Source organism: Myxine glutinosa, chromosome 2 (assembly GCF_964187855.1).
Source record: "Myxine glutinosa chromosome 2, kmMyxGlut1.1, whole genome shotgun sequence".
NCBI lineage: Eukaryota > Metazoa > Chordata > Myxini > Myxiniformes > Myxinidae > Myxine > Myxine glutinosa.
In genome coordinates, this window is record NC_136262.1 from 255,851,900 (window position 1) to 255,878,774 (window position 26,875).

At 43.4% G+C, this 26,875-nt stretch overlaps 2 protein-coding genes across 2 annotated transcripts in view; one reads left to right on the forward strand and one right to left on the reverse strand.

Annotated features, from left to right (window-relative positions):
* Positions 1-26,651, reverse strand: part of LOC137420634 (isovaleryl-CoA dehydrogenase, mitochondrial-like) — a 57,804-nt gene extending 31,153 nt beyond the window's left edge. Inside the window, exons 1-4 of the mRNA XM_068105866.2 lie at positions 26,626-26,651; positions 26,225-26,376; positions 18,114-18,203; positions 11,004-11,055 (exon numbers count right to left, since the gene is read on the reverse strand). Coding sequence (XP_067961967.1) covers positions 11,004-11,055; positions 18,114-18,203; positions 26,225-26,371 — 289 coding nt within the window. The 5' untranslated portion in view covers positions 26,372-26,376; positions 26,626-26,651. The remainder of the gene's footprint in view (positions 1-11,003; positions 11,056-18,113; positions 18,204-26,224; positions 26,377-26,625) is intronic.
* On the forward strand, positions 4,288-6,403 carry LOC144890994 (uncharacterized). The gene is made up of 2 exons (XM_078772889.1): positions 4,288-4,329; positions 5,217-6,403. The coding sequence occupies exon 2, from the start codon at positions 5,249-5,251 to the stop codon at positions 6,401-6,403; it is 1,155 nt and encodes a 384-aa protein (XP_078629015.1). The 5' UTR covers positions 4,288-4,329; positions 5,217-5,248.
* Positions 26,652-26,875: the final 224 nt, after the last annotated feature.

Consider the following 26,875-nt stretch of genomic DNA (forward strand, 5'->3'; position numbering starts at 1 on the left):
TTGTGCACAGGGGCATTGCCATGCTGAAACAGGAAAGGGCCTTCCCCAAAGTGTTGCCACTAAGTTGGAAGCACACAATCGTCTAGAATCTCTAGATTGTCATTGTATGCGGTAGCGTTAAGATTTCCCTTCACTGGAACTAAGGGGCCGAGCCCGAACCATGAAAAACAGCCCCAGACCATTATTCCTCCTCCACCAAACTTTACAGTTCGCACTATGCATTTGGGCAGGTAACGTTCTCCTGGCATCCGCCAAACCCAGATTCGTCCGTCGGAATGCCAGATGGTGAAGCGCGATTCATCACTCCAGATAACGAGTTTCCACTGTCCCAGAGTCCAATGGCGGCAAGCTTTACAACACTCCAGCCGACGTTTGGCATTGTGCATGGTGATCTTAGGCTTGTGTGCGGCTGCTCGGCCATGGAAACCCATTTCATGAAGCTCCCAACGAACAGTTGTTGCGCTGATGTTGGTTCCAGAGGCAGTTTGGAACTCCGTAGTGGGTGTTGCAACCGAGGACAGAGGATTTTTATGCGCTACAGCACTCGGCGGTCCCATTCTGTGAGCTTGTGTGGCCTCCCACTTCACAGCTGAGCTGTTGTTGCTCCTAGACGTTTCCACTTCACAATAACAGCACTTACAGTTGACCGGGGCAGCTCTAACAGGGCAGAAATTTGACGAACTGACTGATTGGAAAGGTGGCAGCCTATTACGGTGCAACATTGAAAGTCACTGAGCTCTTCAGTATGGCCCATTCTACTGCCAATGTTTGTCCATGGAGATTGCATGGCTGTGTGCTTCATTATATATACCTGTCAGCAATGGGTGTGGCTAAAACAGCCAAATCCACTAATTATAAGGCATGCCCGCATACTTTTGGTCATGCAGTGTATAAAGTCGGTGTGTGAGAAAACGATCCCGTAAACTGGGTCGATCGTCAAAATGGACTTGTAATGGATGGTTGATTGATGTAATGGTTGACGAAATGGATTGTTGACGAAATGGATGGTTGCCTACACGGCGTTGGTGGTTCGGTTATGATTTTCTTTTTTATTATTTAACTTTGTCAGGTAAAACACATCTCGCTATACGAGAGTGGTGCCGGTGTAGATATACGGCTCTACGCATCTCAATATACGAGATTGGTGCGTGTGTTAGTGTTACAATGTGTGTGCCTTACTGAGTGTGTGTGTGTGTGTGTGTGTGTGTGTGTGTGTGTGTGTGTGTGTGTGTGTGTGTGTGTGTGTGTGTGTGTGTGTGTGTTGCCGAAACTGAATGAAACTGTCAGAAAAAGAATGTCATTGTTTTACACGAACGGTTTATTAAATTGCAGAAGCACAGCCTGGTACTTCGTAAGCAGTTTGTGAGTGTAACTTCCATGGGATAGGGTGTTACTCCACTGCATCAGACTCCACTGTACCTGCGATATATTTTTAAAATTCCCTCAAGACGATGGACACATATTGCGAAGATCAATATATCATATTCCCGCCAGGAAGCAATTCATTGTTACCCGGCAATGCTGGGTACTTTTGCTAGTACATTATATTATATTATATTATATATATTATATATATACTGAAACGCAAAAGAAACTTACCACCTTTGAAACCTTTAAATATCAACAATAACACTGCGTGTAGTAAATGTGTGAACTTATTTGTGGACAATAGTGTCCTCGCTGTCAGACAAAACGGTCACGGATGGTCACTTGAACCTTCAATGGTCACTTCATAGCACAGCTGTTGAACAGCCGTTTTGACTGTCAGTGATTAGCCAAGGGGTACGGGATGATTCTAATGAGCTGCACGTGATGTCTTGATATTGGCTTTAAAAAGGCCAGTGCAAAATGGGCATTTTGACCGAAAAATTTGACCATTTTGACCAACTTCAAAAAGACCGAAAACGCAAAAGAAACTTACCACCTTTGAAACCTTTAAATATCAACAATAACACTGCGTATAGTAAATGTGTGAACTTATTTGTGGACAATAGTGTCCTCACTGTCAGACAAAACGGTCACGGATGGTCACTTGAACCTTCAATGGTCACTTCATAGCACAGCTGTTGAACAGCCGTTTTGACTGTCGGTGATTAGCCAAGGGGTACGGGATGATTTTAATGAGCTGCACGTGATGTCTTGATATTGGCTTTTAAAAGGCCAGTGCAAAATGGGCATTTTGACCGAAATATTTGACCATTTTGACCATTTTGACCAACTTCTGCTGGACGGAATCGATCCCGCAGGTGACTTCGGACCATCTGCCTGTCCTGCCTTGCAGTGGTGACTCTTGGCCTCCCTGATCGAGGTCTGTCATCTGCAGAGTTGTGGAGGGTGTCTCTGTCCACCAGGGCCGATATCGTCTGGTGTGAACAGCCAAGGCGACGTGCCACCTCACGGTAGCTCAGTCCACCTTGCAGCATGCCCAGGGCACGCTGCCGTTGATCCCTTGACAATCGTGGCATGTTGATTGAAATGCCCATTTTGCACTGGCCTTTTTAAAGCCAATATCAAGACATCACGTGCAGCTCATTAAAATCATCCCGTACCCCTTGGCTAATCACTGACAGTCAAAACGGCTGTTCAACAGCTGTGCTGTGAAGTGACCATTGAAGGTTCAAGTGACCATCCGTGACCATTTTGTCTGACAGTGAGGACACTATTGTCCACAAATAAGTTCACACATTTACTATACGCAGTGTTATTGTTGATATTTAAAGGTTTCAAAGGTGGTAAGTTTCTTTTGTGTTTTCGGTCTTTTTGAAGTTGGTCAAAATGGTCAAATGTTTCGGTCAAAATGCCCATTTTGCACTGGCCTTTTTAAAGCCAATATCAAGACATCACGTGCAGCTCATTAAAATCATCCCGTACCTCTTGGCTAATCACTGACAGTCAAAACGGCTGTTCAACAGCTGTGCTATGAAGTGACCATTGAAGGTTCAAGGGACTATCCGTGACCGTTTTGTCTGACAGTGAGAGAACACTATTGTCCACAAATAAGTTCACACATTTACTACACGCAGTGTTATTGTTGATATTTAAAGGTTTCAAAGGTGGTAAGTTTCTTTTGCGTTTCAGTATATATTAGGCGTGGGCAATAATGGAAAAAACCTGTATCACAATAATGGACCTCATTATCATGATTATTGCGATAATATAAATAATGTAATTAGCACCTTGAGAACGATGTAGCATAAAATAACAATCCACATAAAAACAAACTTTATAGTCATGGAGTTAGTTATGTGTGTTCGCACTCTTTATTTCATAATTCTGTTGCAATTTGTTTAAAGTCGAACCTCATTTTACCTGGACGAAATCGCTTTGCTCTGTTTGCCGAGCGACTGGACGAGCAGTTTGCAAAGCAGTTAATACGGAACGTCTGGCTTGGCAAGCGATAGCAAGCTACTTGCAGATGGAACACACCAAGCAAGCGGCTTGCTAATTGGGACATTTATGAAGAAGGTTATATATATATATATATATATATATATATATATATATATATATATATATATATATATATATATATATATAAATAATATATATATATATATATATATATATATATATATATATATATATATATATATATATATATATATATATATATATATAGATATATAAATGACTCCATGGTAAGATCTCCAACCTTTAATTGAACAAACAATGACTCAACGTTTCGATTAACAACATGTGAAGCCACACGCCTCCGTTAATCTTCCTCAAGAGTGATAAAATCATCTCAACATCCCCTTACATGCACAGTGGGCGGGGTATATGCAAAGTGGGGTGGGCAATGCTGGACAGCCAATGAAACCGAATCACACCGCTCTCGTGAACGGAGACGTTACCGACAAAATTCAAAAATCAACCGCATATTAACAGCTCAAAATAATCCTGTAAGCAATGCTGGATTATAACGCAAGTGTTGAGAAAATCCGGAACAATCATTACATTTAATCAAAAGTTAAACTTGCAAACAATTAAATTGTAAATTAAATTAAAACTGTAAATATATTAAAGCCAAAAATTTTTAAGACAAAATAAAATTGTCACATTATCAAGATCATCACATGTGGCCCTATGTGGTAAAGGTGAATGCGGGAAGGAGGTTGGTTTTAGGGGGGATAAAATGGGGGGGGGGGAACCAGAGGGGGTTGGAAGTGGAGGGGGGGGGGTGTGGGAGAGGGGTGGTTTGGAGGGATTGGAGGTGGGAGGGGGCAAATTGTCCGCGAATAAAAACCTTGTGTGATATATTATGTGGACTCGTTGTTCAAAGTACGGAATGCCTGCTTCGTTTACACAAGAGTGGGTCAAAAGCTACCGGTAAGTCAACGACCTCTTGTGTGATCGAGGTAACAGTTTCTTCTGTGTGCCAAGCCTCCAAAACACGTCTTCTGTTTCTGTTGGGTGTGGAGCCCAAAATATCAACCCTGTCCCATAAAGGTGTGTGGCCTTCCTTAAGGCCGTGTTTGGCAATAGCAGATCTGCTAGGATAATTACATTCAAATGCTTTTTGGTGTTCAGTAATACGTTGACCTAAGGTCCTCCCGGTTTCACCCACATACTCAGCTCCACAACCACAGGGCACCACGTATACCACCCCTGACCTATCCTTCCTCGGAAGCTTGTCCTTGACCCTCATAAGGGCTTGGCAAAGGGTGAAAACCGGTGTGAAACTCACCCTCACTCCTGCCGATTTCAAAATTCTGCCGACCCTCTGTGAAACCCCCGGTACAAAAGGGAGAACACACCAACCCTTTGGTTGTTCTCGCGGTCTCAGCCTGTTGTGTGGGGAAGTCCTCATCGTTTTCCTGTTGGGTAGCAAGCTGTCAGGATAGCCATTTGCCCTTAACACATTTTGAAGATGGTCCACCTCACTCATCTTGTCTTAAAGGTAGATGGTAAATCACGTGCTCTTTTTGAGAGGGTGTGCACCACCGATCTTTTGTGTTCCATTGGATGGCAAGACTTGAAATCAAGGTAGCGATCAGTGTGTGTAGGTTTTCTGTACACCGTTACCTTTAAGGCTCCTTTGGGATCCCTTGCTACGAGTGTATCCAGGAAGGGAAGGGCTCCATTTTTCTCCTCTTCAATGGTGAAATTAATGGAGGAAAACGTTTTATTGTCTTTATTGTGTGTGTCTTTATTTCAACACTTTATGGAGTATTGAACACTTTACTTAGTGTCTTTATTTACCAATGTGCCCATAGCCCTGGCGATTGAGGTGGCAGACCGGCGTTTGATGGAGGATGATCGATGGAAAGAGACTGCGGGAGCTTTAAGCCCGATGGACGTCTGTGACATGCTTTCTACCTGCCTCTCTTCCACCTACTTTGTATTTAATGAGGTATATTACAAGCAGGTTTATGGCACCGCTATGGGTTCCCCGGTATCGGCTGCGATTGCCAACATGGTGATGGAGGATTTGGAGGAACGCACCATTCCAGCCCTGTTAGTGCAACCACGTGTTTGGTTCCGGTACGTGGATGACACATTTGTCATCTGTCATTCTGATGAGGTGGGCATCATACATGAGGCCATAAATAAAACTTTTTCCTCCATTAATTTCACCATTGAAGAGGAGAAAAATGGAGCCCTTCCCTTCCTGGATACACTCGTAGCAAGGGATCCCAAAGGAGCCTTAAAGGTAACGGTGTACAGAAAACCTACACACACTGATCGCTACCTTGATTTCAAGTCTTGCCATCCAATGGAACACAAAAGATCGGTGGTGCACACCCTCTCAAAAAGAGCACGTGATTTACCATCTACCTTTGAAGACAAGATGAGTGAGGTGGACCATCTTCAAAATGTGTTAAGGGCAAATGGCTATCCTGACAGCTTGCTACCCAACAGGAAAACGATAAGGGCTTCCCCACACAACAGGCTGAGACCGCGAGAACAACCAAAGGGTTGGTGTGTTCTCCCTTTTGTACCGGGGGTTTCACAGAGGGTCGGCAGAATTTTGAAATCGGCAGGAGTGAGGGTTAGTTTCACACCGGTTTTCACCCTTCGCCAAGCTCTTCTGAGGGTCAAGGACAAGCTTCCGAGGAAGGATAGGTCAGGGGTGGTATACGTGGTGCCCTGTGGTTGTGGAGCTGAGTATGTGGGTGAAACCGGGAGGACCTTAGGTCAACGTATTACTGAACACCAAAAAGCATTTGAATGTAATTATCCTAGCAGATCTGCTATTGCCAAACACGGCCTTAAGGAAGGCCACACACCTTTATGGGACAGGGTTGATATTTTGGGCTCCACACCCAACAGAAACAGAAGACGTGTTTTGGAGGCTTGGCACACAGAAGAAACTGTTACCTCGATCACACAAGAGGTCGTTGACTTACCGGTAGCTTTTGACCCACTCTTGTGTAAACGAAGCAGGCATTCCGTACTTTGAACAACGAGTCCACATAATATGTCACACAAGGTTTTTATTCGGACAAATTGCCCCCTCCCACCTCCAATCCCTCCAAACCACCCCTCTCCCACACCCCCCCCCCTCCACTTCCAACCCCCTCTGGTTCCCCCCCCATTTTATCCCCCCTAAAACCAACCTCCTTCCCGCATTCACCTTTACCACATAGGGCCACATGTGATGATCTTGATAATGTGACAATTTTATTTTGTCTTAAAAATTTTTGGCTTTAATATATTGTTGCGGATATGAGGACTGTTTTTTTTGATTGTGTGCTTTATTATTATTATTATTGGTTATTCTGCGCCTCCTGCCTCCGGAGCTGTGTAAAGGTCAAAAGGGCGTCCCATAATTAGTCCACAAGCATACACGTCAGCCAATCATAGAATACCCCTGTTCGATAGTTATATCTTATTCTGTGTTTTAGGGTAAGGCTGTGTCTCCCATTAATAGAAGTACTTCATTGCACCAAGTGAAAGAGATAGATTCCCTTCATTCCCATTCCCAAAACCTCCATTCCCCCTTTTCGTCAATTGCCAACTGCATTTTGGGCGGTTTTCCCTTCATCCGCCATTGACCATGAGGCAGGGTTGGGGAAGAAAGGCGGGTCCCCACCTCGTCATAGAGGGGAGGAGTGAACCAGCCTTTGCCGACCAACCCAGAACGAGGGGTTGGCTTTAGAGGGCGGAGAGAGAACGTTTTGGGGAGGTTCGCAAAGGGTCAAGGGTGGGGCTTATATAACCCGAGGCAGAGGCCCCCGGAGAGAGTCGAGGAGGGAGGAGATCAGAAGACAGAAAGGCCTTGAGTTGGACTAAGCAAGAGAGGAAGTTGTTGGACTGAGTGGGACTAAGAAAGAGAGAGAAAGAGTCCTGAAGCTTGAGAGGGAAGGAGAGAGAACCCATCACACCAACCCCCCACCAGCCGCGTTGGCTCCACCAAGCGTTCACCTCCACCAAGGCTCCACCAAGCTCCGCGTTGGCTCCACCAAGCGTTCACCTCCACCAAGGCTCCACCAAGCTCCGCGTTGGCTCCACCAAGCGTTCACCTCCACCAAGCTCCGCGTTGGCTCCACCAAGCGTTCACCTCCACCAAGCGTTCACCTCCACCAAAGCTCCACCAAGCTCCGCGTTGGCTCCACCAAGCGTTCACCTCCAGCCATCCACCTCCTGCGATTCCTGTCATCATTCCCCGCGTGAGTCTGTCTTTTGTTTGTTCTGTCCTGGGTTAATTAAGACTGTAGGTAAGCTAGTATTTACACTGTGTCACCTGCGTCTTATGTGTTGTAAATAAACGTGACTGCTTTCTTTTTGCTTATGTGTGTAAATAGTAAACAAATTTAGTAGTATTTCCAAACCTTTCTTTGCCTTCGTCTTCCCCTTTGCATTCGTCGTTTTAGTCTTTTCCCTCATTGAGCAGCCGCGGTGCGATCCGGCCAACGTTTGGGTGGAATCGGGTTCTAATCGGGGAATAACTGTTCGGTCGCGGCAATACCAACCGCTCGGTAAAATAACATCTTTAACCGCGTCCGCAACAATATTTACAGTTTTAATTTAATTTACAATTTAATTGTTTGCAAGTTTAACTTTTGATTAAATGTAATGATTGTTCCGGATTTTCTCAACACTTGCGTTATAATCCAGCATTGCTTACAGGATTATTTTGAGCTGTTAATATGCAGTTGATTTTTGAATTTGGTCGGTAACGTCTCCGTTCACGAGAGCGGTGTGATACGGTTTCATTGGCTGTCCAGCATTGCCCACCCCACTTTGCATATACCCCGCCCACTGTGCATGTAAGGGGATGTTGAGATGATTTTATCACTCTTGAGGAAGATTAACGGAGGCGTGTGGCTTCACATGTTGTTAATCGAAACGTTGAGTCATTGTTTGTTCAATTAAAGGTTGGAGATCTTACCATGGAGTCATTTGGATATACTCCCAACCGCAAATCTTTGCTTATATATATATATATATATATGACTATCTTCATTCTTCAGCCATTTAAAATTACACATTTGGTGTTGAACTTCACGAATAATAAATGCCAAGTAATCCCATGTTGTGCCAAAAAAATTAATAAACAAATAAATAAAGGAAACACAACACAATCTTTCCAACTCTGTTCGGTCCAACAAGAATGGTGAGAGGAGGGAAGAACGACATTACCTGCTTGTCCCTGTCCTCAGTGCCAAAACTGCACACACCGAGTACACTCACCTTCTCGATCTTTGACATGATGTTGCCTTGAGTGCTTAACTTCGCGCACAGACAAAGCGAACGCAAACGGATCAGCGATTTTGACATCGGCAGCAGTTTTAGGACCTTGATTAAATGGTTGTTTTTTTGGACGTTTATTGTTTAATGATATACCATTTAAATTGGAGAATATCCATTCCATATTATATCACCTGCGTTATTGTATAGAGCTGCGTTTAACACGGGTATATCTTTTGAAAGAAACGAAGCACAATAACTGCTCAAAGCAGCCAATACACCATCAATATCCAGGTTCAAGGTGTGTTTTACCGACTGCACATGCACAGCAGCTATCGTGATAGTCAACTTCCATTATCGTTTTCACGATAGTAAATCTAAAGCATGATTATTGTGCCATCGCGATTATCGCCCAGCGCCAATTTATACCTATATATACATATAAATATACATTTCCTATAGAAAGTCTACACCCCCTTTCACAATTTTCCCCTTTTGTTACCTTGTCGACTGGAATTAAATTGCATTAAATCAGATGTATTCCACCTTTATTTATACATCATAAGTTATTCATAACTCACAACTTCCAAGTGAAAAACAAATTCTACAAATTTCAGAAAATCAATTAAAAATACAAAACTAGAATATCTTGGTTGGATAAGTGTCCATCCCCCTTATAATAGCAATTGTAAATGAGCTCAGGTGTAACCAATTACCTTAAAAATTCACACACCAAGTTAATTGGCCTCCCCCTGTGTTAAATTGTAGTGATTCTGATTATTTCAGAATAGAACTAGGACGGCACCCAGTAGAGCGCATACCTCTGCCGGCTTGAACAGTTTACGTTTTGCATCCCACTGATTACACTCAAAGGCCGGATCTGGAACCGGACCTGAACCAAAATCTAACCGGCTTGTTCTTGTCACCTAACCAACTCATTCACCAAGTTTAGTCATAACTTGTCCATAACTTTTAAAAATATCATGTTATAGATCACTTTTCGCCCAATCCCTCAATGGTGAAGACTCACTTTAAAATTAAATAATTATCGTATCCAAATCCAAATTCAGATCTTCACCAAAAATCGAATCTATCCGTTCTTGTTATACACACAACCTCTCCACAAAGTTTCATCCAATTCCATCCATAACTTTTTGAGACATCGTGCTATTTTTGGTTTTAGCTCTATCTCCGAATGGTGAAGAATCATTAACAAAAACAAAAAAAATTCTACTGGCCGTATCCGGATCTGAATCTTCACCAAAATCTAATAATTTCGTTCTTGTCATACATACCCAACCTCTCCACCAAATTTGTCCGAATCAGTCCACAACTCTGAGATATCCTTTTCACAGTCAAGCAAACAGACAGACAGACAGACAGGTGTGAAAACATAACCTCCATCCACCTTTGGTGGTGGAGGTAATCAGCTCTTCCTGTAGGTTTCCTCTGCTGGGTAGTGCATTTCACAGAAAACTCAACCATGAGCACCAATGAGCTTGCAAAAGACCTCTGGGATGAAATTGTGGAAAGGCACAGATCAGGGGATGCTACATGGGAGTGGCTAAGGAACAAAAACGATAAATGTCCTTGAGTGGCCCAGTCAGAGCTCCGACCTAAATCTAATCGAAAATCTGGGGCATGACTTGAAGATTGGTGTCCATCAACGATCCACACGGAACTTTACTGGACTTGAACAGTTTTGTGCAGAATAATGGGCAAATATTGGCCAATCAAGGTGTGCAAGGTTGGTGGAGACCTATCCCAACAGACTCACAGCTGTAATTGCTGTCAAAGGTGCTTCCACCAAGTATTAACCTTGAAGGTTGTAGAAAAGGGGACTTTTTGGAAGTTTGCCACCGTTAATGCACAATCTTTTACACCATCTTATTTAACACATTTCATTAGTTATTTGTGCCTATTTTTTCTGTCCTTTGTGACATCCCTAAAAACAGTAAGTTTCCTATTTGGAATGATTTTCAATTTTCAACTGTGTATGGCCGTCAGAGGTAGACAGAATAATACAATTACCTTAATTAGTTATCTGTGTGCATGGGATGATATTCCGTACAATTTGCCAAATTCAGAGCAAAGTACTGTAAAAATACACGTTCCTTTTCCGATTCATGTTCAAAATATAACATTCAATTGAAATCAAGTAGTTCCTCGATCGTAGACTGTCTGTAGACAGACAGACCGACACAGATAAAGGGAACGAATTGCTTAACTATGCTTTGCGCTTCACGCACGTGGGGTAATACACTTCTATTTGGGAAACAGAGGCATAAAGAATTAGAAAGGATAACACTCTGAAATCAAAGCCAAAATGAAGAAGAATCTTCATTGTGAAAAACACCAAGACATCTAACCTGGTGCGGTAATCCCCAATACCCCGAGCTTGGCGAGTTCCTTCCAGAAATCCTGGAAACAGACAGTGACACATCCATGGAGTGTACAATGTGGATCTGTTCTGCTTACACAATCAGGAATAGCAGCACCAACAAGAAGAGAAGAAATTCAGTTTTTTTATCCACATAAAATGGGAAAATAATCATTAAAACGTCCAGGTTACAGATTGGTTTATCAAGACATGAATCAAATACTTTTATCTGAAATTGTGAATTAAAGCACAAGAGAAAACAACCTTCATGTTTATGTAAACAAATCACTTTCCAGATGTTATAAACTCTCAGATTCAAATATCGTTTCCAGTTTTCAAAAATTACACCCTCGCTCTTGCTTCCCCATTCAATATTTTTTATATTTTTTTTATGTTGAAGGCTCCAGGCACAGACTATGTCGTCCTCATCGAGGACAGGCCAAATAAAAGAGCTGCATTGATAGAGAAAAGTAAAGAAGGAGAGAATAGTCTCAGAGTTTTTGAGAAAGCAGAGAATCTGCTTTTTGAAAAGGGGAAGACCATAAGTGTTAGGAAAGACATGTGAAGGTAGAGTTCCAGAGTTTGTCAGTGGAGGGGAAGAAACAAACATCATAACGGCCCACCCTTGAGTTGCCAATGGCCACACAATAATCATGAGATGTAGTGGGAAAAAACAAACAAACAAAAAAAAAAACCACCTTTAGAGGCCTTTAGATGTAGTGGCTTGTCGAGTATTCCGTGGTCTTGCTAATGGTGGGGGCACACAAGCAGCAAGTTATTGGGAGCAAAAACCGAAGTAATATCTGTAGAAAAGAGAAAGAGCCAACTTTGCGACGTAATTTGAGCGGGTCAAGTTTTGAGGTCTGATTGGGAGAGTTGATAAGTCGAATTACTTTTAATTCAATTCTGTCCAGTAAGCATGTGGCACTAGTACCTCCCCAGATGTGAGAACAGTACTCTATACAAGGACAAATCAAACCTTTATAGAGTTGAAGCAACTGTTGAGAGGAGAAGAATCTTCGACATCTGAACAGGACTCCGTTTCTTCGAGGCAGATTTAGCTATTTGTGTAATGTGTGGATTCCAGGATAGATTTGAAGTTAGGGTAATACCAAGTAAGTTTATTGTATCACATGGTGTAATTGTGGAACTTTCAAAGGAGATTGGAGAGATGGAGTTTTGGAGAGAGATATGGGAAGAAATTGAGTTTTAGAAGCATTTGCGTATACGTCATTCATTCGGTTCAATATTAATATTTGCATCATTCATTCGGTTCCATTTTGCATTTAATTTGTCATTAAAAGCCATTACAAGAAATGCACACACCCATACTTCATGAGATTAAAAAAACAGATGACGATACAAGTACTCTGTCATTCCTTCATAATCAACCGACATAATAGGAGGGAAGTACAACTTTTGCTATCTGATGCTGACAATCTCAGAGCAAGGAATTGAAAACGTTTGAGGCCTTGGTGTTTGGAATACTGTCTGACGCCGACATTTGCGGTTCATAGCATGCGACCTGATTCTATATTTGCACCCTGATGCTTCGCGTATTCGCAGTTTTTCGCAGGCACAAAAACATTTTTTGATCCTGAACCGCAACTGATTATTTAATTACTGCAAGGTCCACCACCATCTCTTATCTTCCCCCATCCAAAACATTGATCTTTTCTACTCCCGTTAATCCACCCAAAATCCACCTCCATCAAATTCCGTTTTCTTTCCTGAAAGTCCTTGTAGTGCCCATCTTGTTTATCCCATGTACCATGCCCCAGCCCTCTCTCTTCCACAGATCTCCCGATGTCCCTGTTCCCTACTGTTGTTGTGGTTTCCTTTCTCTCCCCTTCTTGTCTTTCGCTCCCTGTATTATATAATTAAATTGATATATGCGGGAAAATTACACACCCAGACCAGGAATCGAACCCAAGTCCTCTGGTGAACTGTACCAGTGCTCTGCCATCTGAGCTATCTGGGCGACCTTGACTGAGCATGTAATTTTCCCACACATATGATTGCCACTCTCTTTCCGTCACTGCTTCCAGGACACTCGCTGCCAACCACAGGAGCACAAATGGCCTGATAACACGAGGGTCTTCCTCCAATGGGGGACAAATCCATGTCCGCTATTATAAGCACCACTGGGGGCGTAGAAACACAATTAAATAAATGAACAGGATTATAAATAATTAAATTGATATATGTGGGAATATGTTCTATGCGTTAGGTCTTACACGAGCCTCGACTTAATGTGCAAATTTGTTTTTGTATCTGTTGTTTAGTTTTCAGTGTTAAGTGTTATAATTGCTTGCGTATGGTTCTACATGCTCCCCTGTCTCCTAGCAAACATTGAAAATGGTTTAAAATATCTTTAATCCATGTAGTGTACTGCTTTATTGGTAAGGCCAAGGCTGCGAGGCGTGCTCTTGCGACATTACAGTCGATCCCGTCCGAGTGGGAAGTGCATATGGTCATTGACAAAACATGGACCCGAACCACAAACATGAACCAGGAACATCGCATTACATTACAGTCCACACACGATTCAAGTGTGCTCCCCAAAGCTCGTCTTGATCCCGGAAATAGCTGCCGCCCCAAATGCTCAGAGCCTAAGCTTGAAAAATGATATGGTATTCTGTATTCTCTTATGAAGATAGACGTTGAGTTTAAATTGTATAATTTCCAACGTCCTGGCATCATAGTCCTTTTGTTAGAATTTCATTTTTTTAGTTCCAAAATAAAAGTCCATTTTTACCATGAACCAGCCTCACCGATTGATGCAAGATATCCATGGTGTAAATGTTGCGCCAATCAGCGAGGCCGATTTTGTGTCTCTGTCTGTATGTCTGTGAGGGCCGTAACTTTACAATTTGAGGTATTGTCATAAAATTTCCAACAAAGCTTTATTATGAGAACATAGAAAAGCCAAAGTAATAAATTTGGCAAAAAGTCAAAGTCAAACAAGCAGTCAAACAGCAAAGTCAAACAAAAGTCAAACAAAGGTCAGCGTCACCTAAAATTAATCAATGTTCATCTGATCGACTTGAAAGTTGAGCAGGGTTTGCATACTGGGTCAATGAAGCCTATTGCTTTTGAGGTCAAAAGGTCAAAATCACCTAAATAGTCAATATTTTGTCTAAATGTTTTTTTTTTTGCTGTTTTCGTCATGTTTAGCAGACTGAAGAAGTCTGAAGGCAAAGTGGACACGGACGGGTTTTGCATTTTCAGATGTTTTCTAGTTCCCAATGAAACAATGTCCCGACACTCGCGGCACTTTTCAGGAACTCATCCTCCATGAATACCAGGGGCTTACTGCATGTGATTTCACAGGCGGGGTGGCGTATCAATGTGCGTGCCATCCCTTGGATGTACGTTATCCTGGGTGTCCTATCTGCCGGCATTAGTTGGTGGACATTAAAGATTGCACAATGTCCTTTGTGTAGAGTAGGCGAGCTATCACTGGCATACTGAACAAATTCCAAATTTATACCCCAACTTAGTTGAGCGTTAGGCCTGACCAACTGGTTCGCGAAAGATTCCCCTGACCAATCCCACAATAACATGGAAATAATTGTTGAAGAAGGAGAATGAGGAGAAGGAGAAGAAGAAGGATTCTTGGTAGCTTTTGGCTTTGTTGGATTTGCACGACAAGTCACAATCCTTTCACTTTGATGCCATTTCAGTAAATGCTCTCCTGTCGGTTAGGAGCTGGCAAGCATGGCAAGGATGCTGTGACGATGGCTAAGAGGCCGTCACACTGGCATCATCGATTAGTCAGGCCTGGCACGCACGTGTGTGTCAAGCAGGCTGTGCACGTACACCACCAGGTTAAAAACGTTCACTCCCAGATTGTGAGTTGCTGCTCTAAGAAGTACCAGTAAACAGGCCACATCTCAACAAGCCTCATTTACTGCTCGTCTGCAACTCTTCAGACAAAGGCAAAATGAAACAGGTGCTAATGACAGGTAGTAAAAGTTGGGTTCATGTAAAAGCTAGACATGGATGGGAATAAAGGGGAAAAAATTACACAAAACTACATTTTTGGTTTAATACAAAATAAAATCTTTTTAAACAGATTTATGTATAATATTGCATTATCAAATATGCACAAAATACACAATTTCCATACTGTTAGGCATGTCTGCAGTATCACAGAAGTGTGTACATTTAAAATGTACACAAAACCTTAGGGGTTCTTTGAGTGCAATCACAGTATCCATCGTAACAATATTGCAATAATCTATTTGGATACGAGATGGTAACACTTTTAATGGAGCAAATGACATGTAAAAACATGGAAACATTACCATAGCTGTCCACAAATGACGTCCCATACATGGGCTCGTTATATATTCTACATACAATGGAACAGCATGTGTGCATGTACCGTATTTTTTGGCCTACAAGTCCATTTGGAGTAGAAGACGAAGCTAAATCGACTACGGTAGTTAGCAAAATAGTAAGTCAGAATAATAGAGGGGTTGATTCCTCCCTGACTGATGACACTCAATGCACCGCTGCCTACGGTACTTCCTACGGTACTTTTCAAAAGTGCTAGGTCGGAAAGACCTCGCTGGCTGGGTGGGAAAACCCGTTGGAGGAGGAAGAGTCAGACTTTGGAATGACTGACATTGAAGGGGGCATTGGCTGGTGAGTGCACCAATGACGACGTGCTGTGGCTAGTCAAAGGCCATGCCACGACCTTTGCTCCCTCAAATCTGTGGTCCACACAAGTGCCTCAAAGGATGGAACAGGGGTTCTAACAGGTTCCCATCCAAAACCTCGATCTTTTCTACCCCCGCTAATTCACCCCAGATTCACTTTTTTTGAAATTTCAACTTCTTTCCTGGAAGTCCTTGCAGTGTCCATGTGTTTTATACCTCTCCCTCCTCCCCCCCACATTTCTCTCGATGTCCCTGCTCTCAAATGTTGTGTTTGTGTCCTTCCCCCTCTCTCTCCATCTTGTCTACCGCTCCCCTTATTTTGTGTTTTATGTGTCGGTTTGACTTTTGATGTGATTAATGTTGACTCTTTCACGAGCCTCGATCTTGTATACAAAAAAAAAACAAAAAAAAAAACAGCAGAGAATTCATCGCTGTTAAAACCCACTGGGGAGCTGAAAGACAATCTTCTTGCCTGTTTGTGCCACGAAGGAGTGGACCACCATTGCCGAGACGAGTTGCGCTGGAGCCAGAACAAGCTGCGCCAGACAGCGCTTGGTGGACAGCGCGATGACGACTCAAACACGGGGCAGAGGCAAGAGAGCGACACAGCCCCGAGCTCCACCTAGATAGCTCCACCACCGACGTATAATATCTGTCTCTTGTTCTGGGTGGAAGTGGTTTAATGGGTGTAGAAAACATCATGATTTTGGAAGGGGGATGACCTGAGATGGTGGAAAACAGCTGTCTTGAAGACCTGGAGGGAAGAATGAGGTTGAAGAGTATGGAAAATGCTTCCACAGGCGGGGGGAGGGGGGGGGGGCAAGGAGGAATAAATGAGTGAAGGTGAGCAACGGTTCTGGATTTAGGCAGTTTCATTAAGAGAGGGTTGCTGCTGGACCACATGCGTCCTGCATATACCTGAGGGGGATAAAGCATGGAGAGGGCAGAAGGTGCAAGTCTTGATAAGGCTCTACCAGGTTTTAGAGGAGAGAGAAGTTTGAAAGCTCATTTTTCATTGGATAGATGTTGTTTTCTGGCTCTCCAGAGAGTAGACACTTGTTGCGACCGTCCTGGAATAATCTGAGGTGGTCTTCAGTTGGATTTGCCTTCCAGGAGGAGAATGCAAGTTGTTTTAAAGCAACTGCCTCACCACAGGATTTAGTGTACCAAGAGCGGGAGGATGGGTAACATAATTGAAGACAAGATGGGATGAACATGTGCACAAGAGAGCAGGTTTCTGCAGAAGAATTCCAAGGCCGAATCAATACCAGTGGTGGTGGATATAGGAGACCAGTCCTGATGCGTCAAAGCAAAAACAACAATGATTTTTTTTTTTAACTACGAAGCACGAATGTAGAAGCAGGTCACATTTTATAACATGCAAATACGAGGGGTCCTCAAATGTTGAGGTCCGACTGTATATCGTTTTGGCCCCATCTCTCAATTGTGAATTGTGCCCTGGTGTTGGGCTAGCGGCTCGGGTGCCGGCTTAGGATCCTAGGATCCTAGGATCCTGGGTTCGAATCCCGGTCGATCGCTGAATTAACGCCAGGGGGGTTGACTCAGCCTGTCATCCTTCCGAGGTCGGCAAATTGAGTACCAGTTCACTGGTAATTCCCTGTTTGTCGTTAAAGGCGACAAAAAGGGTTGGCGGCAGGAAGGGCATCCGGCCGTAAAACATTGCTTCAAAAAGGGGACCGAAAAACAACAACAACCACGGTCCCCGAAAAAGGCCAACCCCCGCTTTGCGGGGAAAAATGGCCTCTAAAGGTGGTTTTTTTTCTCAATTGTGAATCGGCGATAGGATCCGGATCCTGATCTTCACCAAAATCTAAACAATTCCTCCTTGTCACACACCCAACCTGTCCACCAAATTTCATCCGAATTTGTCCATAACCTTTTGAAACATCATGCTCACAAACAGACAAACAAAGAGGGGTGAGATCCGAAGGTGGATGGAAGTACCAGCATGACCCCCCCTCCCCCCCCCCCCCAGCCGCTCACATAGGAAGCGGGTGCTGCCAGTAAATACAATTATTATTATTATTCGTTGGTGATCATCTTGGAAAAAGAACTGTTGTCCAAGATGACATGCCAAAACAATGACCTGCAATGTCACTGTTCTCATGGTCGAATACATTAGTTTAGCTTTTCCTGGTAATTATAAACTCAGTTATCTCACAGGATATTATTTCTAGCCTACAACGTGCTTAACATGTTATCAGCTTTCAGTAATTATTAATACCCATGGTTAAACATGTCCACTGATGCAGAACAACATTAACCATCATGAAGACATGTGTGTGTGTGCGTGTGTGTGTGTGCGTGTGCGTGTGCGTGTGTGTGTGTGTGTGTGTGTGTGTGTGTGTGTGTGTGTGTGTGTGTGTGTGTGTGTGTGTGTGTATTCCATAGTACTGGCTGTACACACTCACCCTCATCTCTGCAAAGTCGTTCTCCTCATCTATCCGCTGAGCTTTGGGAGTGAGGTGTTCTTGGCAAAACTTGTGCATTGTCTGTCGGAGCTGGAATAGAACAAAGAACAAGCCAGTTGTCTCACTCAAGAACATATTGTTATGGAAATGATTCCTAGGGATTAACATTTATGGTTCTTATGGGTTTTTTTCTTTTTCACAGGGTAGGTGTACGACTGTACGTGTCTGGTGCTGTAGATCCCCTACCTCCCCCCCCCCCACCCCCCACCCAATAACTTTAATACCCTCTAGATCCCTAAAAAACCCTTCCCCACCCGAAGACCTTTTAATCTTGTAGACTCCTTCGACCTTTAGACACTTTTTAGACGTTCTAAGACCCTTTCAGACATTTCCAACACTTTAGACCTTAAATTACACCAACGAAACCCTTTTCAGACCTTTAGACCTTTCGTTTGCAATGAATGACCTTTCATTTAGTACATCCTTCCATTTATTTGCCACAAAGAACACCACACAAAACAACTCCTGGCAAAAGTCTGCAATCTCCGATTGCTCTTTGTTGTTTTCAGTGACTGCATTTCGTTCATGTTTCCATGAGTTTTCTGCGACTGGGATATTAAAGTTTTTGCAGATGCACCAGTGGATTCCTCTACACACCCTGTTGTGCCCGTCTCAGCTGTTCTGACACGAATTTTTTTGTTTTGTTTTTACATCCCGATAGGTGGTGGCTCGTGCTGTTTCTAACTCGCAAAAGCTACACCTATCTGATTGACTCAGTCCCGCCATCTTTTAAAATCCATTGGTGTAGTGTTCTTAGTCTTGGACTTTTTTCTGATTTGTTTGCCGTCCCAGTTGAGCTGACCTCTTATTAGCCATTCCAATGAGCCTTCTTTGTCTATGCCCAATCTGTACAACTCTTTTTATACCTCCCTGCTCTTTTGTCAATCTCCCAGTTGACAGTGTATATCTGTTGATATTCTGTTTAACATCTTTACTTTGTCCTTTTTTTGCAATCGTTGGGCCTGTGGTCGTTGCTGTTTCAGTTTTGTGTGTGACATCTTCTACTCGCACCTGTTTCTGGAAGGTGTGTGTATGTATGGTTTTATTGCTTGAAGAGTTGTGGTGTAAAAGTTTTAATTCATCATGTATTTTTTAAACTTGTTCATCTCATGGTTCTTTGCCAGTTTCATTTCTGCACCACTTGTTGAGTTGATCATTTGGCTCCACTGCACAACAATAATTGTAATTGATACTCAAATATTTTGGCAACAGGTCAAACTAAACGTGGTCCTTACTCCTTGGGACCACGGTCATCACATTGAAAGCAATAAAAACTGGCCCGAGACTATGAATGGCTTTTGAAACCTGACAGCAGTGCAACATCAAAATGTTGTTTCAATGTTATTGCACAGGAACCTCTATCCTAACTACATTGTTAATTGGCAAACAATATTGTACGGTAGAATCCAACATTCACGCGGGTCATGTTCCTGAAAACGACAGAGAATCGATGCACGTTGGAGCAATTTTCAACGGGAAAAAGGGGGATAGGTTCACAGATGTTCGTCATTCATAATGGAAAATATAAAAAATTAAATAACATGAAAGCACATAATTACAGTTTACTATACACTGTAAACAAATAAAAAATACTGTAAACAATTTTCAAAAGGTGAGCTCACATCTTTTGCCACGAGTGTCATGTTATTTTATTGAAAACAAAACATTTGTTTTGCTTCAATCTTGTGTGGTTACCAAATAAATAGTTGCCGTTTTACCCTGGAAATAGTTTGCCGGATAAAATAGATGTCGAATTTAAATGGCATAATTTTAAGCGTCTTGGCATTACAATCCTTTGTGTTAGAATTTCGTTTTATTTCAGATACAAAATAAAAGTTCATTTTTTACTTACCGTACCATGACCCAGCCGTGCTGATTGGCGCAGTATTTACATTATATATTACACTTTAATTGTATGCAGACTAAAGAAATCAAGATTTAAAAGCTAACCAACAGATGTACAGTGAAATACTCGTCATATACCCATGAAAAAAAAAAAAAAAAAAAAAAAACTATGTTATATATACATATAAATCGGAAGAAATTAAATAAGTTATGGACAAGCTTTTGGCCAAATAGGACTTCCTCATCTTAAACGAGAGCAAAAAAATTAACATATAGGCTTCACTTCCGCTGAACTTGGGGACGACTAAGAAGAAGACCTTTGTTGGTCGAAAGCTTGTCGAGAATTAAAGATTGACCGTCCTGAAGCTACGTCCGCGTCTTATTCAATCTCCCGATTATTTATGTAATACAAATGAGACGCCCTGCTCTGTAAAAATGGTAAATTAAATTATATATATTGTCGTGTTCATCCTGGAGTGAACGTAGGCTGACCGAATTTTACCTCCGAGGCGTATACCCAACTATGGCGGTAGTGACACACATGGGTGAGGGGGGGGTGTGTGGGGGGTGGGGTGGTGTGGTGGGGGGGGGGGGGTTAATGAAAATAATTGTAAGACGATGGAAAATGAAAGGTAAGGCAAAACTAAAATTGCTAAATGAGGATCCTCCAGCCAGACACAATTACAGACAAGGGAATGATAAAGAAATAAAATAATGTTCTTTGTATTTGTAAATGGCCGGCACTCAGCTCTGGTCTACGAGGTTTTTAGGAGTTTGATGGTCGTATCCGCGGTACAGCCACCCCACGGGGGAAGCACACAAGATGGCGTGGATTCGTGCCCGTAACCAGCAGCCGGCATGAGGCAAGCAGACAGTTTCGCCTCCGTTTCTTTGCTCGCTATCTCCTCTGTCTCCGAAGAGCACCACCATCAACCAACACCCCCTCCTCCGATGTTGCAAAGGTCTCCCGAGCTCGACAAGTTCTTCTCACGAGCTCACCCGAGCCAAAGCGTGATCGCCCACAACCAAAGCCAGGACCAAGAGAGAAAGAGAGAGAGAGAGAGGGGGGGGAAACACAACCTCCCACCAATCCCCGCACCTTGCCACTTCAGTCCATGGCCATGACCAATCGTTCCTTTTGGGGCGGGGCCTCACGGCCTTTCCTGACGCCCATCAAGAACATTCGGGGGCAGGGTTCCCTTGCCGTTCGGCAAATGTGCTGGGTTTCTGTCGGGCTTGTCGGTGTTGTAATGTGCCGAGGTTAAAGCTGGCCGAGTGTGCTTCACAAGAAAGAAGGGAAAAAAATCACAAGGACAATCACACACTGGGGATTATTCTTAAGCCCTATCTAATTAGCATAGCTCCACCCCTCGCAAATTGGTAACTGATTGGTAACTCGGAGAAATTATCTAAATGACGAAATGATCAACACTTTTTGCAGTCCAGGAAAGAACGAGCGAAACACACTTTGGGTGGTGTATAAATTAGAACCAGCGAAACACACATTCGGTGGTGTATAGATTAGAACCAGCGAAACACTTTGGGTGGTGTATAAATTAGAACCAGCGAAACATTTTGGGTGGTGGAAAGATTAGAACCAGCGAAACACTGGGTGGTGTATAAATTAGAACCAGCAAAACACACTCTGGGTGGTGTATAAATTATAACCAGCGAAACACACTCTGGGTGGTGTATAAATTAGAACCAGCAAAGCACTTTGGGTGGTGGAAAGATTAGAACCAGCGAAACACTCGGTGGTGTATAAATTAGAACCAGCAAAACACACTCTGGGGGGTGTATAAATTAGAACCAGCAAAGCACTTTGGGTGGTGGAAAGATTAGAACCAGCGAAACACTCGGTGGTGTATAAATTAGAACCAGCGAAACATTTTGGGTGGTGGAAAGATTAGAACCAGCGAAACACTCTGGGTGGTGTATAAATTAGAACGAGCGAAACACACTTTTGGTGGTGTATAAATTAGAACGAGCAAAACACACTTTGGGTGGTGTATAAATTAGAACGAGCGAAACACTTTGGGTGGTGTATAAATTAGAACGAGCGAAACACACTTTGGGTGGTTGTGGTGAAATTGTCATCTAAGTTACGACCCTGGTGTTATTCTAATCATTGCCACTATGCGGCTCCGATAAATAGACTGCCGTTCAGCGCAGAAGGTAGTTCTGTGCCATGTAATTCTATAGCATCTCTGGGCTTCCGTAGAATGGTAAAGATTCTGCATTGTGCGCTGCATGCTCGCTTGAATAGATATCATCTGTATGTACCAGTAGTAATACTAATACTATGAATGCTGGTTCTCCCTTTAGATGCTGTCTGAGATCGATCACGATTAAACTCTGCTCTGAGACAATGTTGTATCTGATTATTACAACAGTGGTGTATAAAATAAAACGAGCGAAACAAACGATCAATGTTAAAGGGCATAACCCTACCTGAACGTACCAGCACCTTGTTCTACTTTTGTAAAACCCCAAAATTATGTTTTTAATATTAAGTGCCCTCAGGCAATTCTGAACAATTAAAAACATTTGGTCCATTTGCTGCTCCTTGAGGATATTTTAGTTGGCACCCCTGATCCGACATAAATTATTTTATTTTTTTGGGGATACTGAATCGAGGCTCGTGAAAGAGCTAACATTTATTTCACAAACAAATCAACCAGACAAACAAAATATATAAAAAGAGGGAGCGGTAGACAAGTTGGGGAGAGAAGGGGAAGCACACAAACACAACATTTGAGAGCAGGGACATCGGAAGATGTGTGGGAGGGAGAGGGCTTGGGGGGAGGAGGCGGGGGAAGGGGGGGGGGGGTGGGAAGAGGCGTGGGAAGGGGGGGTGGGGGGTGGGAGAAGTATAAAACACAAAGACACCAAGGACTTCCAGGACAGAAGTTGGTATTTCAAAAAAGTGGATTTGGGGTGAAATTAGCAGGGGTAGAAAAGATCAAGGTTGTGGATGGGGGAAGATAAGAGATGGTGGTGAACAGCTGTTTTAAAGACCTGGAGGGAGAGAGGGATTGAAGGGAGTGAGGGAGTTTGTTCCAGAGGCGAGAGAAAAGAGGAATGAAGGAGTGAAGGTGAGCAGAGAGCCTAGATTTTGGCAGTTTAACCATAAGAGGGTTGCAGGCAGATCTTGTGCGACCTGTAGGAATATTTGGGGGACAGAGCTGGGGGGGCAAGGCCAGAGAGATACAATTATAGAAGTCTTGTAACAAGATCTTGTAAATCTTCCAAAATCTTTTGATCTTTTGATCTTCCAAAATCTTGTAACAAGATACAATCCTTCGTTTTCACTGACGTCACAGTTACCCATCTCGCATTGCGCGGCGGCCATTTTGATACCCAAGCTAATCTGTCCGTGTGCGCTGATATTGATTTGTTGCGTTGGTTTATGGTGAATGCGTATCGCAAAAAGTCTGTTTTATAAAGTAATTTTGTTTGTTTTGTCATGTCATTTGGGATATGCTCCGCAGGTTGGTCGAAGCAATGAAGAGAAGGACAAGTTCTGGTGTGCGATAGAGAAGCTGAAGGAAAACGTGAAAGATGAAGAAGTTGTTGTGGTGGGAGGAGACCTGAATGGACATGTGGGAAGGAGTATGGATGGTTTTGAGGGAGTTCATGGGGGTTACGGATATGGTGTGAGAAATGGAGAAGGTGAAAGGATTTTGGAGTTTGCTGATGGAGTTGATTTGTTGATTTGTAATACTTAGTTCCAGAAAGAGGATAATAAGCTTGTTACATACACGTCAGGTGGGTCGACGACAACCGTTGACTACCTGATGGTGCGTAGGCGAGATAGGGGGCACCTCCGGGACACAAAGGTGATCCCGGGGGAGGAGGCTGTTTCACAGCACCACTTGGTTGTCTCCGACATAAAAATGAAAGGTGCGAGGAGAGCTCGGCGGGTGAAGTACCAACCAAGAATGAAGGTGTGGAGGTTGACAGAGGTGACAGTAAGGGAGGCATTAAAAGAGAGGCTGAGTAGGGTAGAGGATGATGTGGTTGAGCTTGAAAGTGGTTGGATGTCAATGAAAGCTAGTCTGTTGGGAGCCGTTGGTGAGGTATGTGGATGGACAAAAGGACCACCGAGGCACTCGGAAACATGGTGGTGGGATGATGAAGTTGGAAAGAGGATTGACGAGAAGAGGAAGAAGTTCAAGGAGTGGCAGAAGGCGAAGGGTACGGGAGCAGAAACAGCAGAGCATGAAAGTTATAGGCAGCCAGGAAGGCTGCAAAGAAAGAGGTAGCAAAGGCGCAGGAGGCATGTAGGAAAATGTTCGGAGAACGCTTGGATTCGGAAGAGGGTCAGAGAGCAGTATTCAGGATTGCAAAGCACATAGCGAAAGAGAGGTGTGACGTGATGGGGGTGAGTTGCTTGAAGGATGAACTGGAACAAATCGTTGTCGACCCAGATGGAATTAAAGGAAGATGGAAAAGATATATGGAAATGCTGTTGAATACAGAGAATGAATGGGATGGCAACATAGAGAGTAACCCAGTTTTAGGACCGGCAGAGAAGATAACTGAGAAGGAAGTTGAGGAAGCGATAACAGCAATGAAGAGTGGAAAAGCGGGAGGGCCGACGGGAGTTGTGGGAGATATGTTGAAGGCAGCAGGAAGTTGGGGTGTGAAGAGAATGACAGAGATCTGTAATCTGGTGGTGAAAGAAGGCCGCATTCCAGTGGTTTGGGAACTGAGTACCCTCGTCCCTCTATACAAGGGGAAAGGTGACCCTCTGGAGTGTGGCTCGTACCGAGCGATAAAGTTATTGGAGCATGGAATGAATATTGGAAAGGGTGTTGGAGAGGAGGATAAGGAAGAAAGTGAAGATCGACGAAATGCAGTTTGGATTTATGCTAGGAAGAGGAACGACAGATGCGCTTTTCATTGTGAGGCAGTTGCAGGAGAAGTACATGGAGAAGAGGAAGAAGTTGTTTCTTGGGTTTGTTGATCTGGAGAAAGCATTCGATAGGGTTCCACGCAAAGTATTGACATGGGCGTTGAGGAAGTTAGGAGTGGAGGAATGGTTGATCAGAGTAGTGATGGCAATGTACAAAAGAGCGCGCACAGCTGTAAGGACGAAGGACGGGAACAGTGGTGAGTTTGTGGTGAAGGTGGGAGTGCATCAGGGGTCGGTACTAAGTCCACTACTATTTGTAGCTGTGATGGAGGTGCTGGCTCAGAACGTAAAGGAGGGTTTACCGTGGGAGTTGTTGTATGCAGATGATCTGGTGTTGATTGCGGAAAGAATGGATGGACTGAAGGAAAAGATGAACAAGTGGAAGGAATGTATGGAGACAAAAGGTCTGAAGGTGAATATCAGAAAGACGAAGGTGATGGCAAGTGGTAAAGCATGTGGTGAGGTGGAAAGAACTGGGAAGTGGCCGTGTGCTGTGTGCAGGAAGGGTGTCGGAGTGAACTCCATTCAATGTACAATGTGCGCTGAGTGGGTTCATCAAAAATGTAGTGGTCTGAGAGGGTCATTTACCAGTGTGGCAGCTACATTCAAATGTAAGGTGTGCACAGAGGGAGCTGCAGATGGAGGAAATGTTGAGTTGGATCTTGGAGACGGCGTGAAGCTGGAAGGTGTGAAAACATTTTGCTACCTCGGAGACATGCTGAATGGAGAGGGTGGATCAGACTCGGCAACGGTTGCTCGAGTGAGATGTGCATGGAAGAAGTTTCGGGAACTGAGTGGCGTGCTGATGAGGAGGAGAGTGTCGCTGAAGCTGAAGGGAAAGGTGTATGCTGCATGTGTGAGAAGTGTTATGATTTATGGGAGCGAGACATGGGTAATGAACGTAGAGCAGCAACGAAGGCTGGAAAGGGTGGAAATGCGAATGGTTCGATGGATGTGCGGAGTATCGTTGAGAGAGAGGATAAGAGGAGAGAGGATAAACAAGCATAAGTATAAGCTATCCTGTTGTTTTAATTTGTTTATAGGATAAGGATTATTATCTTTTTTTTTTTTCATCAGACTACTATACATCCCCTTGTTTATAGGACAACACCCTATAAAGAATATGTAGTTATCCTTTTAAAATTATATGAAATTATAACTCGTGACGCTGCGATTTGAGGAGTTTATCACTTTGAGGAGAAATCATTTCATGTTGATCACCTCGTCAAGAAAAAGAGATGTACAGTAGCACATAAAACAAAGTTAAAAGAAGACAAGCGCAGGTGACCTGCGTCTGTTCATCAGTCAGGCCGTTGACCACGTCATCCACAGGGATCGAGGTGCAGCTCCGAGCCTGGACTCGAACCACTGACAGCACCGGGCCGGACAGCAAGCGCCGAACTCCCCAGGAGCGCTGCACAAACTTCTGGGCCATGGCAGCTCAAAAGAGGGAAACGGGAAGAGAACGAGAGAAAATTACAATGAATATATGTATGTTAAAAAGTAATAAAGAAGAAGACGAAGAGGCAGATTAATCGAAGAAGAGTAATCGAGGACGAAGAAGAATATGAAGAAGAAAAGAAGAAATATAAGAGGAAGTGGAAATAGAAGAAGAATAATCAATATAGAGGAATAATAAAGAAGGTTATAGAACTCAGGCCTCGCACGCAAAACGCAAAAATAAATAACCTTCCACAGGTTCACGTGGGGGAGAGCCGGACAGGGAGGGGCGAATCTTTAATGAGGGCGGGACGAATCGCTCTGCCTTCCCTGCGTCACGTTTCGATTTGCTTATTGGACACGTCGTTAGTGACGTCACGGACAGAAATAAACAAAATGAAACGTCATTGTTCGTGTCGAGATACCGCCACCATTAAACCAAATATTGCTCTTTCGGGGAAATATTGGCAAACATTATGGAATCATATACAGTACTTCC